We start from the raw sequence: 14,554 nt of genomic DNA on the forward strand, positions 1-14,554 counted from the left end.
AAGCCCCATGAGAAACATGGACCATGAGTCCATGTCCATGCATGTCTCCATGATGATGATGAACATGAGTCTTGAGATCTGCAGCTCCATTTCAGTATTTCATATTGTTTCGTTGTCGTGATACATGAGAAACTAATTAAGTAATGTGATTTGCTATCTCTGAAATCTGTAGCCTTAACATCAACGGTTGGGAGATGATGATTTCTATTGGCTTTTTGTCTGCAATAGGGTAACTTCTCGATCTTAATTAGAACTCCCTATTGTTCATGTCATGCTATTGAATAAGTTTTCAGATTTTTGATGATAATGATTTTGTGTGCTATAGAGTACGCGTTGCAAATGAGCTCGGAGCTGGAAGTGCAAGAAGGGCCAAGTTCGCCATCATAAATGTCGTCATCACTTCTTTCTCAATAGGCTTTGTGTTCTTCATATTTTTTCTTTTCTTCCGAGGAAAGCTTTCCTACATATTTACCACCAGTGAAGAGGTAGCTGCCGCAGTTGCTAGCCTGTCGCCTCTTCTTGCCTTCTCCATCTTGTTGAACAGTGTTCAACCAGTGCTATCAGGTTTGCTTTAGCATTTGACTGAATTCTAAATGCATTTATATTACAATCATTTCGTTTGGTTAACTTTTTTGAAAAAAAAAACAAGGCAAAATATTTGCTTTCTATACTAATACAAGATTATTTTGGTATACTGAAAATATAATCCCGTTTGATCCCTTCCTAGGTGTTGCTATCGGTGCGGGTTGGCAGAGTATAGTTGCCTATGTTAACATCACAACATATTACTTGATTGGTATTCCTGTTGGGGCAATCCTTGGTTATGTTTTTGGATATCATGTGAAGGTAAGAACAATATTTCAGATGATGTTGTTGTATCAGTCAATCAGTTACTAAAATAATTATCCTTGTGCCTCTTGGCTCTAATAAGTTGTTGTCCTAACTCGATCTCCTTGGTTGCATTGTTGCTATAGGGCGTTTGGGTTGGCATGCTGCTCGGAACACTGATCCAAACAATTGTACTTGTGTTCATAACAATTAGGACCGACTGGGATAAATAGGTTAGCTTTGTTAATTGTTTGATCATTATTGTACTCAAATGTTTTTTTTTGAGCATCAGTACAGACGCAAGCGCTCATAAACACGCGCATACACTCACCCCTATGAACGCACACACGCACACCCTACCCCTATGAGCACCTCCGAGAGACTGAGCCGGCATATCATCTTGAGATTTCCGAAGCTACTCAAATGTTGTTAAGTAAAGTCTTCATATGTGTAACTTATTGTGTAGAAGTTCATAAGTATATATATTGTGTGCTAGACTAGAAGGGTGTAGGAGATGTACTCAATTATGGTTTCTATTCCTTCTGATTTTTCAGGTAGAGGTTACTCAGGAGAGATTGAAGAGATGGTACATCACGGATGGGAACAAAGGGAAGCCAGATTCAGGGGGAAGTCCATGAGACAAAGAATCTGGCGCATGTAGTGAATCACCATCAGATAGAGGAACTTGTATGTCCTGCTTGATCAGAGCTTGTGGCGTTCGTTTCAGAGGATAAGTACAATTCTTTCAATATGTCAAGAATGAATGGGTGGAGCATTAGTAGGCGTAGGCGCGTCGACGGTTGTTCCTCAAGATTGAGCAAACCATAGCAGTGATGCAGGCTCCATTAGAGAAGGAAAAACGTGTTACTCGAGAGACGCTTGATCTACCACTGCCTCAGCATGTAAAATATGCCTTGGACTGCTGTGAGCTAGCTGGTGGCACGAGTGTCGTTGTTGCATGTTGAAAGATTTTGGCCGTGATTAGCAAACATGGTGCTTGTATATCAACTGCATTCGCTTGGCCTTGTCATCCTGTGTCTTGTTGTCATCATCAAACAATCAGTTTGGTGTAGATTCTATCAATTTAATACTTTAATTACAAGTCGACATGAAACTTGTCGCGGTTTATACAATATAGAGGGGAATGTGATAGTAGCAATTGTATTACTAGCTAGAAGCCTAGAACAGAAAAACAGAGACCGAAAGGCAGGTTGAGCACACCAATTACATGGATCTATTATATGCAGCAAGCCAATGAATTAGTACATGCGCGCATACTCCTCTGGCACTTGCTAGCAGCCACCGGCGCCACCACCAGCACAGCCACCGGTACTGCCAGCGCCGCCGCCGCCGTCACAGCCACCGGCGCTGCTAGCTGCGGTGGCAGAAGCAAACATGGCGCTAGACATGAATGAAGCAGGGTCGCTCGCCGGATTTCCCGCTGACCAAGGCGCGTGTCTCGCTCCCCCGCCGCGTTCCTTCCCGGAGCAGAGGGTGCGGAGGAGGGCGGCGAGCAGCATGACCGCGGCCGCGGCGACGAACACGCCGATTATCGTGCCAGCGCTGGGACCGCTCCCGCCGGCACTGAGGTCGGCCAGAGCCCTTCTTCGCATCGTGAACGCTTGCATGCACGCAGCTGGACACGGCTGGACCCGGACGTGCCGGACGGGCAGAGCTGCCGGACTATATGTAGTAGCGTCATAGCTTAGATCGAGTCATGCATGGGGTTACCGTTGAACTTTCACTCGGAGAAAAACGATCAAAATGTTGAAAGAATTAACATGAGGCTAGCTCTTCGTGCTTGCGTCTTTGCTTCATGAAAGGTTCTTCGCCGTGTTGAATGTTGAACGCCGAGTTATTGCGGTATGCGCGGCTGACTTGTTGGTTCCATTTCCACTACTTGAACAGACACAAAATACATTGGTATACTCTGGAAAGGGGAGAAAGTAGTAGCTCCTAGAGGGTGGCCACGGTCAACATTCAACAATATATGATTTTCTTTTGCGCGGTAACAATATATATGGTTATGGTAAACGAGTTATCACTTGTCAAACATTTGTGTTTGCTCTATGTTTTTTTTTGAAAGGCGCTTGCCCGGCTTTAGATGACTGAAGCCCTTAGCGTTTAAAAGACACACCCAAGGTTCGCGAAGACATACAATCTAGATACAGCCCATTTGGGCGGCTCAAAAGCCACACACGCACACGATACAAGCCAGAAGGGCCCTTGGCTCAAAAGCCGAAACACACACTCAAACTCGGAGCGCCGTAGATGACCAATCACTCTTCGTCTACTTGATTTGGTTCCCTTAGTTGTCTAGCGAACCTTCGGAGCCGACCGACTCAATCATCAGTGATCGACGAGTCCTGGATCTTGCTTAGCGGCTTCATAGCTGCATGAGATAGTCATTTTGTACAAAAACATGAGCTAGGTGTTCAATTAAGATTCCTTCAATCAAAGCTTTGTCACTGGGTTTGCCAAAGGGCCCAAGCCAGCAAGAACTAGCCACGTCATCCTACATGTGCTGCCAAACATTCGTGTGGTAATGGTGTGAAAGTCAGCAAAACATGTCGGCGCCCAGCTACACCTAGTAACTTCTCTGATACACCCCAAAGGAATTGTGCCATGATGCAAGAGAAGAATATATGGCTTCTATCTTCGACCACACCACATAAAAGCACATAGTCCATCCCCAGGATCATGTCGCTTTTGCACTTCAGTTCCACATGGGAGGTGATCTCTAGTAAGTTGCCTTAAGAAAATCTTGATCTTGGTGGGAATCTTTGCCTTCTAGATATCCATAACTTGAAATTTGGCCGCACCTTGATGCAAAGGGTGATATAAGGATTTGGTGGAGAACTGATCAGAAAGTTCAAGCTTCCAAGTGAAGGTACCTTCTGTCATCTAGGGAGATATCAAGCCTAATAATATTGCCAATCTTTACCACTGTGTGCTCCGCTTGTCCCAGGGGTCGTTGGAGTGTGTGTCGCCATTGGCCATGCTGATATATATCACTAAACATCGCGTCACGATCTCGGGCAATGGTGAACAGCTCAGGAAACTCATATGTTAGAGGGGTCTGTCCAATCCATTGGTCAAGCCAGAACACTATGGTTTCTCCATTCCCTAGTGATGACCGCACCAATGTGGAGTAAGTGACGGATCTTCAGAATTGTGAGCCATGTGCGGTCGAAGCCTTCACAAAGAGGGCTCTCTGCAAATATTTATGGCGAATGATATCTGGCCATGGCCCACCTGCCTTGTTAAGATCTTGCAAGCCCATTTGGTCAGCAAACACCAATTCATGAGTTTGGTGTTGATGATGCCTAAGGGCATCTCCAGCCGCGCCTCCAACAGGCCCTCCCAAGGCGATTTTGCCGCGCCGGCGCCAAAAAAAGGCCCCAGTCGCACCCCCAGAAGCCCGTTTTTCGCCGGCTCGGGCCAAAACTGGTGCCGGCGGACCCAGGCCGAACCCGGCGCCCTGGGGGGCGCTTGGGGAGCCGGCACAAGCGAAAAAGGCGCGTGGGCCCGCCTTGGAGGCGACCCGAGGGCCTTTTCCCGCCGTTTCTTGACGCTTTTCCCTCGCATCTCTCCCGCTCGCTCGCCTTCCTCCCGCCATTCTCTCCCTTTCTCCCGCCAAACCCCCTCCCGCTCGCCGCGAAGAAGTACGCCATGCCGCCGAAGAAGTACGCCATGCCGCGCGCGGCGGCAACCGCGACTGGCGCCGTGGCCCAGCCGAAGCAGAGGAAGCCGAGGGCGCCGCCATCGAAGCCACCGGGCCTGTCGAACGCCGAGTGGAGGGTGGAAGTTCAGCGGCGCGAAGCAGTCAGCGCCGACAGGCGGAACAGGGCCATAGCCAAGAAGGCCCGCGACAACGCGGCGCGCGCGGCGGCGTCTTCCTCATCGGTCGACCAGGCGGGGATGAATCCACCCGTCGTCAGCCACGCCCAGTACGCGCCCTGGGGACAGCAAGGCACCGGATCTCCATGGGGTTCATCGTCGCCCGGCTACGCCGACGGCGACGGGCACGGTGGGTTCAACCCAAACGTGACCTTCCCTCATGGTCACCCCGCTACGCGCACGCCCTCGCCCGCCTTCGTCGGCGTGCAGTACCCTCCATACAACTACTCGCCGCCCGCCGCCTACGCGTCCACACCGACGCCCCATCTCTACCGTGGACCGCTACCCTTCTCGCACCTCAGCGACGCCGACGACACGGGAGCCGACATGGACGACATCATCGCGACAGGATCGACCGCGGCCGCCGCGTCTCCCGGGACGAGGTAGTGGACCTCAGCGGCGACATGGAGGCCGAGCTCGGCTACGTCTACGGTGACGACGCGCAGGAACCCGAGGAGGAGGAGGAGGACGAGGAGGAGGAGGAGGAGGAGGAGGAGCCGGCTCCTGTTCCGACGAAGGGGCGCCAGAAGAAGAAGAAGCGGGCGGCTAGGTCAGGCGAACCGCGCATCAAGTGGACGTCCAAGGAGGAGGAATGCCTTGCCGAAGCATGGAAAGTCGTCTGCCTCGACCCGACCACCCAGCACCGAAGCAGCTCCGACACCGACGAGCCCGCGCACGCCGACTCCGCCAACGCCTGGAGCCGACCCCGCCGAGTGAATCGTTGCGCACGCGAACTTGCGGCGGCGGCGCTCTGTTTTTTGTAACGCCAGATTACGTCCGATCGCCGGATTTGCGGCGTCTTTTGAGAGCGGGAACGACTAAGTTTAAATTTCCCGCATCCTGGGGCCGGCGCGTGGGGGCGTGACTGGGAGCTAGGTCGTCCCCAGGGGCCGAACTAGCGCCGGCACGCCCCCAGGCCGCTCTATTTAGGCGCCCTGGGGGGCCGAACGGCTGGAGATGCCCTAAGCCCCCAACCTCCTTGGGGGCGCATATGGTGCTCTGTTTTCCAGAATCCTTCTCCCAAAAAAGTCTGAATCGAACATAATCAAATTTCGCACTTGTAATAAAAAGAAGCCCATGATGAACATTAGGAGACTGGACAGACAAGAGTTTATGAGCGTTGATTTCCCCCGGTCGACTAATGCTTTCCAATCCATGGTTCGCATCGCTTGCCGACCCGGTCCATGATAAACTCAAAGTCTTCGATTGTTAGATGACAATTAGTTAACGACATCCCTAGGTATTTGATAGGAAGGGTCCTGAGCTGGCAGTTCATCATGTGGGCAGCACACAGCTATTCCTCGAGGTCTCCTCCAGTGAAAAAAGCCTCGCTCTTGTCATAATTGCTTTAGACCCGACATAGACTCAAAGCACACCGGCAAGAATTTGAGATTGACAATGCTGGCTGGGTCGTTTTTTATCATTATAAAGTTACGTCGAACTATAGCCATACATGGTCTTATGCACATATTTACTTGAGAAGAAATCCTTGATAAAGTTAGGCAGAAGTACATTTCAGTATATAAATTCAGGAGAAAGGGATTCTCCCATGCACATGTCCTGTGCATTATCTGCCATGCACCGAGTTGGACGTTCACACCTCCACCAATGTATTCACTAAATAGTGTTCCTTCCATGTGACACCTTTTTCCGTCATGCGTGGCAATGTTTTCCCTAGATTCCCTCCACCTCTCTACTCCCTTGCCTCGTACACCGCACACACAATGAGTTTTCTCTCCCACTCACTAGTACATGGATTTTATTTTTTATTCTGAAACTATTAAACAACTGTGTATGTTGAAACAAATCTTGGACAAATATTACGTTCGAACCTGTGTCTTTCTTCCAATTATATCTTCAAAACATGCCCATATCGAATATGCTTTGACAATCTTGAAACACGAGGAAACTTATAGGAAATTGACCGAACCACAAGAAACACAATGCAACATTATGATACACACTGGAACAGGGTAGCACACAAACACAAAAGAAAACATTATAATGGCTCCAAAACACGATGAAATCCAGAAAAAAAATGGTGTGAAACACAAAGAAATTAACGTTGTAGTGCACAACTGAACAAGTCAAAATAAAATAAAATAAGGCAACACCGAAGTACAGAAGGAAACATTATAGTGCACCCCAAAATATGGTGAAACCCAACAAAATTGGTTGAAGCACACTGAAACAATAAGACATTGTGGTGCACACCAGATTAAGGCAGCACACTGACACAAAAACATTATGGTGCACTCTCACGATGAAACACAAAAAAAATAGATAATTATTATTCTTATATTGTAGGAAGTTGAATTTGTGTGTTACATGTTAGATGGTGCACTAAATAAAAACCACTGTCCATATGAGTAGTTAAAAAAATATTGCATTTGTGTTGTGAATAAATAATTTTAAAATATATATTTAATTTGGTCTTATTTTAAATAACTCATCAGAATAAACACAATTGTTTGAACAAAATATGAATCAAGCTTTTGTTACGAAGATATCAGACATCTAATTTTCAAATGAAACTCAACTAGTTGTGCCTACCTTGGACAGAGAATCTGGTTTAGTTGATACTAGCTAGGATGTTAGGTGAGAGAAATCACAATGCATATCCCAATGTAGCATGCAATGGTGGCTCCATGCATGAATGTCCAAGCCACTGAAAAGATAAGGCTGCAGTAACTAGCTAGTGTTATATGGCACTCCTCACATCGCATTTCACCTTTCCATTTTGGTGTAATGGGACGATCAACACATGATCGATGTCTGTTGTAGTTGTTGTAGACTAGGTAACATGCATCCAAAACATTTTGGTGCAATGGGACGATCGTAACTCACACGCATCCTGCAGCTGCATGTGTCAAGCAAAATAACAAACATGGACCATGAGTCCATGTCCTTGTCTCCGTGATGATTATGAACATGAGTGTTGAGATCACAGTGTTGATGATATCTTGAGGTTTCCTTGGCGGCTTTATGGATGGATTCAGTCAGAAAAAACTCTGTCACAGCTTTGTTTGTCCAACCGAATAACATGCATCTGGGCGAACCATTTACTTGATGTAATTCTAGCATTGAAGATATTTGCTTGAACCCATCATTACTGATGCTCAACTAGTCTATTTGACAAGGCCCTAACTATTAGCCTTAATAATACTCCCTCCGTTCCTCAATATAAGGTGTATTATTTTTCCAAAAAGTCAAACTTCTCTAAGTTTGACCAAGTTTGTAGACAAAAATATCAATATCTAGAATACCAAATCATTATCACTAGATTCATCATGAACTATATTTTTACATTTTATATGTTTAGTATTATAAATCTTTATATATTTTGCTGTAAACTTGGTCAAACGTAGACAACAGTTGACTTTTTGAAAAACTAATACACCTTATATTTAGGAACGGAGGGAGTATATAACAACATGATAACCCGGGGATTTCAGATTGTTAGGAACGGAAGAATTAGTAGTAAAGTTCATTGCGCACTTGATAGAGGCAATGCCACAAAAATAGATGCAGCATACCAACACAAAATGAAACATTATGGTGCACTCTAAAGCACAACGAAACTCAACAAAAATATATTAAAAAACATCCTTATATTATAAAATAAGAATTTGTGTGATACACTTAGATGGTGCACTCTGAAACAGAGTGAAAAATATCTGAATAAAAACTACTGTCCATATGAATAGTTTAAAAAATATTGCATTTAGGTTTTGAAGATTTTTTGAAAATATATTCAATATTGGTCCTGTTTTAAATATCTCATACAAATAAACAAAATTGTTCAAAGCAAATGTGAATCAAACTTTTATTAAAAAAGATACCAGACATCTCGTTTAAAAAAAGAAAATCAACTATATTTGGGGCTACATTTGATGGAGAATCTGGCTTGGTTGATACTAGACTAGGACATGGTAGGATGTTAGGTGAGAGAAATCACTATGCATATACCATTGAAGCATGCACGAGCGAGGCTCTTCACCTTATTCACAACAACGGTGGTGCGGTGCTTGCATATGAATGTCCAAGCCACCGAAAAGATAAGGCTGCAGTAACTAGCTAGTGTTTGCTGGCACTCCTCACATCGCATTTCGTCTTTCCATTTTGGTGCAATGGGACGATCAGCACATGATACCTGCTGTTGCCGTAGGCTAGCTAGGTAACATGCATCCAAAACATTTTGGTGCAATGGGACGATCGTAACTCACACGCATCCTGCAGCTGCATGTATCAAACAAAATGACAAACATGGATGATGATGATGAACATGAGTCTTGAGATCAGAGTGTTACTGATATGTTGAGGTCACAGCTTTGTTCGTCCAACCGAATAACATGCATCCGGGCAAACCATTTACTTGATCTAATTCTAGCGTTTTGAAGATATTTGCTTGAAGCCATCATTACTGATGCTCAACTAGTCCATTTGACAAAAGCCCTAGCCAGTAGCCTTAATAATATACTAAATAACAGCATGATAAACCGTGGGTTTCAGATCGTTTAGGAACAGAAAAGGAATTACTAGCTACTCCGTAGTAAATTTCATTGCACACTTGATAGAACCAATGACACATGCATTCTTTGGTCCTAACATTACACTGATAAGGAGTAGTGAAATCATCCCCAGAATCAGAAGGAGAAAATAAACAGTGAAATCAAGCATGTAACAGACTAACAGTGTAACATGCATGCTCTGCAACATAGATAAACCAAGCTAAGCTCTTGCGGAGCCATGATTGAGAGATCGAGCTCGCAATCTCATACATAGCAGTACCAAATGTTTCTTGCATACATCATCAAGCTAATGGACCCAAATCTAGTGATCGACTACTAAGTAGTAACTGCAGGGAGGGATCCATACTATAGAGACTAGAGAGTCCCGTAGCAGCTCCGGATTTTCCTGCGCTGCAGCTCCTCTAGCTAGAATCTAGCAACCAACACAGCCTCCTCCGCCACCGCCACCACCACAGCCCCCTCCGCCACCGCCCCCTCCGCCGCAACAAGCACCGCCGCGGCACCGCCTCTGCTAGATGAAGCTACAGCTGCCGCAGCAAGAAAGTGGGCGGTATTATTACCGTCGGCTGATGTGGTCGACGTCGAACTTGCAGTGGTCGCCGCCGCCCGCGGTGCCCTGCTGGCCTTCTTCTTCTCCGGCCTGTTGCCGCAGAGGAGGACCATGACCGATATGGCCACCACCCCCAGCAGCAGAAGGAGCCACGGCGTCTGCTGCGCCTGCGTGCTCAAGCCCGCAGCAGCAGCGGAGGCCAGAAGAGCTCGCTTCATTCTGCTATGGTCCCTCCCTGGCCTCTACCGTACTGGATATCTCTCACGAATTTGAGTTTGGATCAAGTGCAGAGCAAGATTTGAGGAGGAAGACAGAGTGGCGAGGGAGAGAGAGGAAGGGGGGATATAGGAACCCCGGCCGTGAATAAGTAGTCGACGGCTCGAGGCTAGTAATTCCTCCTAGTTGACGCCGACGCCTGCGGTCGTTCGCTGCTGGTCGCAACCCAAGTTGGCATTTTGTCAGCTTCCCAGTGGTTTTACTGATTTTATTTTGCGGTTTTGTGTGACTTTTTCACTGTGTGTCCGGTTTTCAGGGAGTTTTTTTTATGTTCCGTTCCTTTTTTTCTTCCTTTTTTGTCTTTTATTTTATTTTTCCATTTTTATTTTTTCTAATTGTCTTTTCTTTTTTAATTGCATGGTGAATATATTTTTAATACACATTGAATTTTTTCATACATATTGAACAATTTTTGATATATGTTGAGTCTTTTTTAATGCATTGTCAACTTCTTCAATATATGACGAACTTTATTATGTATAATGACTTTTTTTAATATACACTGATTTTTCTAAATATGTATTGACCTTTTTTTAATTATGATGATTTTTCTAAATATATGGTTTTTATATATAGTGTTATTTTTGAATATACATTGAGGTTTTTTTAATATGCTTTGAACTCTTTTTTAATGGATGCTGATTTTTTAAAATATATGGCAAACTGTTTTTATATACAATAACTTTTTAATTAAGTGGAGGTTAACTTTTCTTAATACCCATTGAAGATTTAAAAATATTTCTTATTTTTAATAGGTTTAATATAAATTAGATCCATAAAACAATATCCAATAGGCAGGTTCTTAAAAAAATCAAATTAAAAACGAAAGAGAAAAACAGAAGAAAACCCCCCCTCAAGTGAGCTTGCTATAGTGGGCCACCCCATTTGCACCTTGCTCCAAGCGTGGTTGCCCCTATTTGACGTCAACATGCGGCGAACCGGGAGGTCATTGAGGCTACGTCTTCATGTCGCACGGGTCACTAGGTCGTAGCGGTGATTGAGTTGACGCTTCATCTTGGCCCGGGCTAAACCTTCTGGAGTAGTAGAGATGGAAGTAGTGGAAGCGACTGATACGTCTCCATCGTATCTAATTTTCTAAACTCTTTTATCCTCGTTTTGGACTCTAATTTGCATGATTTAAATGAAACTAACCCGGACTGATACTATTTTCAGCATAATTGCCACGATGTTATTTTTATGCAGAAAAAAAATTCTCGAAATGACCTGAAATTTCACGGAGATTATTTTTGGAATAAATAAAAAATATTGGCGAAAGAATCAACCAGAGAGGACCCACACCCTTTCCACAAGGATGGAGGGCGCGCCCTCCGGTCTTGTGGGTCCCATGAACCTCCACCGACCTCAACTCTAACTCCATATATTCACGTTCGAGGAGAAAAACATCAAAGAGAATGATTCATCGCGTTTTACGATATGGAGCCGCCGCCGCCTCATGTTCTTCCTTGGGAGGGCATATATGCAGTCCGTTTTGGGCATCATAATATTTTCTTTGAGGCATCATGACTACGCAAAAAAGATTGCACAGAAAAACAGATCTGACGAGAAAATGGCGAACGAAAAAGAGGACGAAATTTTGTGAAGTGAGGGAGAGGAAATCGAGAGGAAAATGGAAAATAATGTAAATTGCGAGGAGATGAGATTTGTGATTATGAAGCTGGTTGGTGTTGAAGATCCTCCCTGGCAACGGCGCCAGAAATTCCTTTTGATGTCTGCTAGAACTAATTCGGTATTTTCCAAAAGAGGAAGGGATGATACAGTATAGCGATCGTAGGTATTTCCCTCGGTAATGAGACCAATGATCAAACCAGTAGGAGAACTTTCTAATAACACGTAAACAATCCCTGCACACAAATAACAAATACTCGCAGCCCGACGTGTAAAAGGGGTTGTCAATCACTTTCGGGTACGACGCCATAGGCAAGATAACGTGAGGTAAATGTGGTAGATAGGATAAATAGATCGCGGAACAAATAAATTGCAGCAAGATATTTTTGTATTTTTGGTTCAATAGATCTGGAAATAAAAACAAAAGAAAATACATCGCAAAGGCAAATATGATGAAAAGAGACCCGGGGGCCGTATGTTTCACTAGTGGCTTCTCTCGAGAAAAATAGCAAACGGTGAGAAAACAATTACTTTTGGGCAATTGATAGACTTCAAATAATCAAGACGATATCCAAGAAATGATCATTATATAGGCATCACGTCTAAGATTAGTAGACCGACTCCTGCCTGCATCTACTACTATTACTCCACACATCGACCGCTATCCAGCATGCATCTAGTGTATTAAGTTCATGGAAAAACGGTGTAATGCAATAAGAACGATGACATGATGTAGCCCCAATATGTATTTATGTAGAAATAGACCCCATCTTATTATCCTTAATAGCAACGATATATATGTGTAGTTTCCCTTTCAGTCACTGGGATCAAGCACCATAAGATCGAACCCATCATAAAGCACCTCTTCCCATTGCAAGATAAATAGATTAAGTTGGCCAAACAAAACCCAAATATCGAAAAATAAATACGAGGCTATAATCAATCATGCATATAAGAGATCAAAGAAGACTCAAATAAATTTCATGGATAAAAACATAGATCTGATCATAAATTCAAAATTTATTAGATCCCAACAAACACACCGCAAAAAGACTTACATCATATGGATCTCCAAGAGACAATTGTATTGATAATCAAGAGAGAGAGAGAGAGACAGAGAGATAGAGAGAGACAGAGAGAGAGAGAGAGAGAGAGAGAGAGAGAGAGAGAGGAAGCCATCTAGCTACTAACTACGGACCCGTAGGTCTACAAAGAACTACTCATGCATCATCAGAGAGGCACCAATGGACATGATGAACCCCTCCGTGATGGTGTCTAGATTGGATCTGGTGGGACTCTGCGGTGGCTGGAATTAATTTTCGTCAACTCCCTAGGGTTTCTGGAATATTGGGGTATTTATAGAGCAAAGATATGGTGCGGGAGGCCAACAAGGAGGGCCCAACCCACCGGGGCGCGCCTGGGCCCCCATGTGCGCCCTGGTGGGTTGTCCTCCCCTCGGAGCTCCCCTCAGGTGCGTTCCTGGCCCACTGGATGTCTTTTGGCCCAAAAAAGTCCACAAAAAGTTTCATTGCGTTTGGACTCCGTTTGGTATTGATTTTCTACGATGTAAAAACATGCAGAAAATAGCAACTGGCACTGGGCACTAAGTCAATAGATTAGTACCAAAAATGACATAAAATGACTATAAATGATTGCAAAACATCCAATAATGATAATATAATAGCATGGAACAATCAAAAATTATAGATACGTTGGAGACGTATCACAAAGCACTGACATCATAATGAAGTCCCGCTTCATGCACAACCAAGGAGGAAGGTTATGCATACATAGAGTCATAGGCCAGGTGCTATGCTTGTTGCTCTGCTCCCCAAAAGGATTAAAGCCATCTGTGCTTAGACCAAACCATACATTCCTTGCATCACCTGCAAAGTCCTCCCAATACTTTCTCTCGATTTTTCTCCACTGCGACCCGTCAGTGGGTACTCTCAACTTCCCGTCTTTTTTACGGTCTTCTCTGTGCCATCACATCAACTTGGCATGCTCTTTGTTTTGGAATAAATGTTTCAACTGCGGTATTATAGGAGCATACCACATCACCTTGGCAGGAATCTTCTTCCTGCCGCGCCCGCCCTCGACATCACCAGGGTCATCACGGCTGATCTTATAGCGCAATGCACCGCATACCGGCCACACGTTCAAATCCTCGGTCTCACCGCGGTAGAGGATGCAGTCATTAGCGCATGCATGTATCTTCTGCACCTCTAATCCTAGAGGGAAGACAGCCTTCTTTGCTTCGTACGTACTCTCGGGCAATTCGTTGTTCTTTGGAAGCATCTTCTTTAACATTATCAACAAGTTTCCAAATCCCTTGTCAGATACACCATTCTCTGCCTTCCATTGCAGCAATTCCAGTGTGGTGGCCAGCTTTTTCTTGTCAGCTTCGCAATTTGGGTACAACAATTTCTTGTGATCCTCTAACATGCGCTGCAACTTCAACATCTCCTTCTCACTTGCGTAGTTTCTCTTTGCATCGGCAATGGACCTACCTAGATCATCAGTGGGCACATCTGATGCCTCTTCTTCAGCTTCTTCCACTACTGGAAACTGGGAATTTGCCATCAGCCAGCTCTTTGCCATCTGCCAGCTGATGGCAAAGAACGTCTTTGCCATCTGCTTATAAAAAACAGATGGCAAAGAACTGACAGACGGCAAAGAACACGGCGCTGGAACGGCCCAGTAGCCCCCCACCCCCAACCCTCCTCCGCCTTTCCCTCCCCCATTCGCGTCGCATCTCCACCCCACCTCCCCTCGCCTCCTCCTCCCCCCGTCCACCTCCCCGTGTCGCGAGAAATCCTCGTCCCATCCTCTCCTCCCTTCC

The 14,554-nt window shown here is 45.1% G+C and overlaps 1 protein-coding gene across 1 annotated transcript in view; it reads left to right on the forward strand.

Annotated features, from left to right (window-relative positions):
• The window catches only part of LOC119310012 (protein DETOXIFICATION 21-like), a 1,462-nt gene extending 401 nt beyond the window's left edge, over positions 1–1,061 (forward strand). Inside the window, exons 2-5 of the mRNA XM_037585883.1 lie at positions 173–229; positions 326–564; positions 728–846; positions 975–1,061. Coding sequence (XP_037441780.1) covers positions 173–229; positions 326–564; positions 728–846; positions 975–1,061 — 502 coding nt within the window. The remainder of the gene's footprint in view (positions 1–172; positions 230–325; positions 565–727; positions 847–974) is intronic.
• The last annotated feature ends 13,493 nt before the right edge of the window (positions 1,062–14,554 follow it).

This window comes from Triticum dicoccoides, chromosome 5B (genome assembly GCF_002162155.2).
Source record: "Triticum dicoccoides isolate Atlit2015 ecotype Zavitan chromosome 5B, WEW_v2.0, whole genome shotgun sequence".
Taxonomy (NCBI): domain Eukaryota; kingdom Viridiplantae; phylum Streptophyta; class Magnoliopsida; order Poales; family Poaceae; genus Triticum; species Triticum dicoccoides.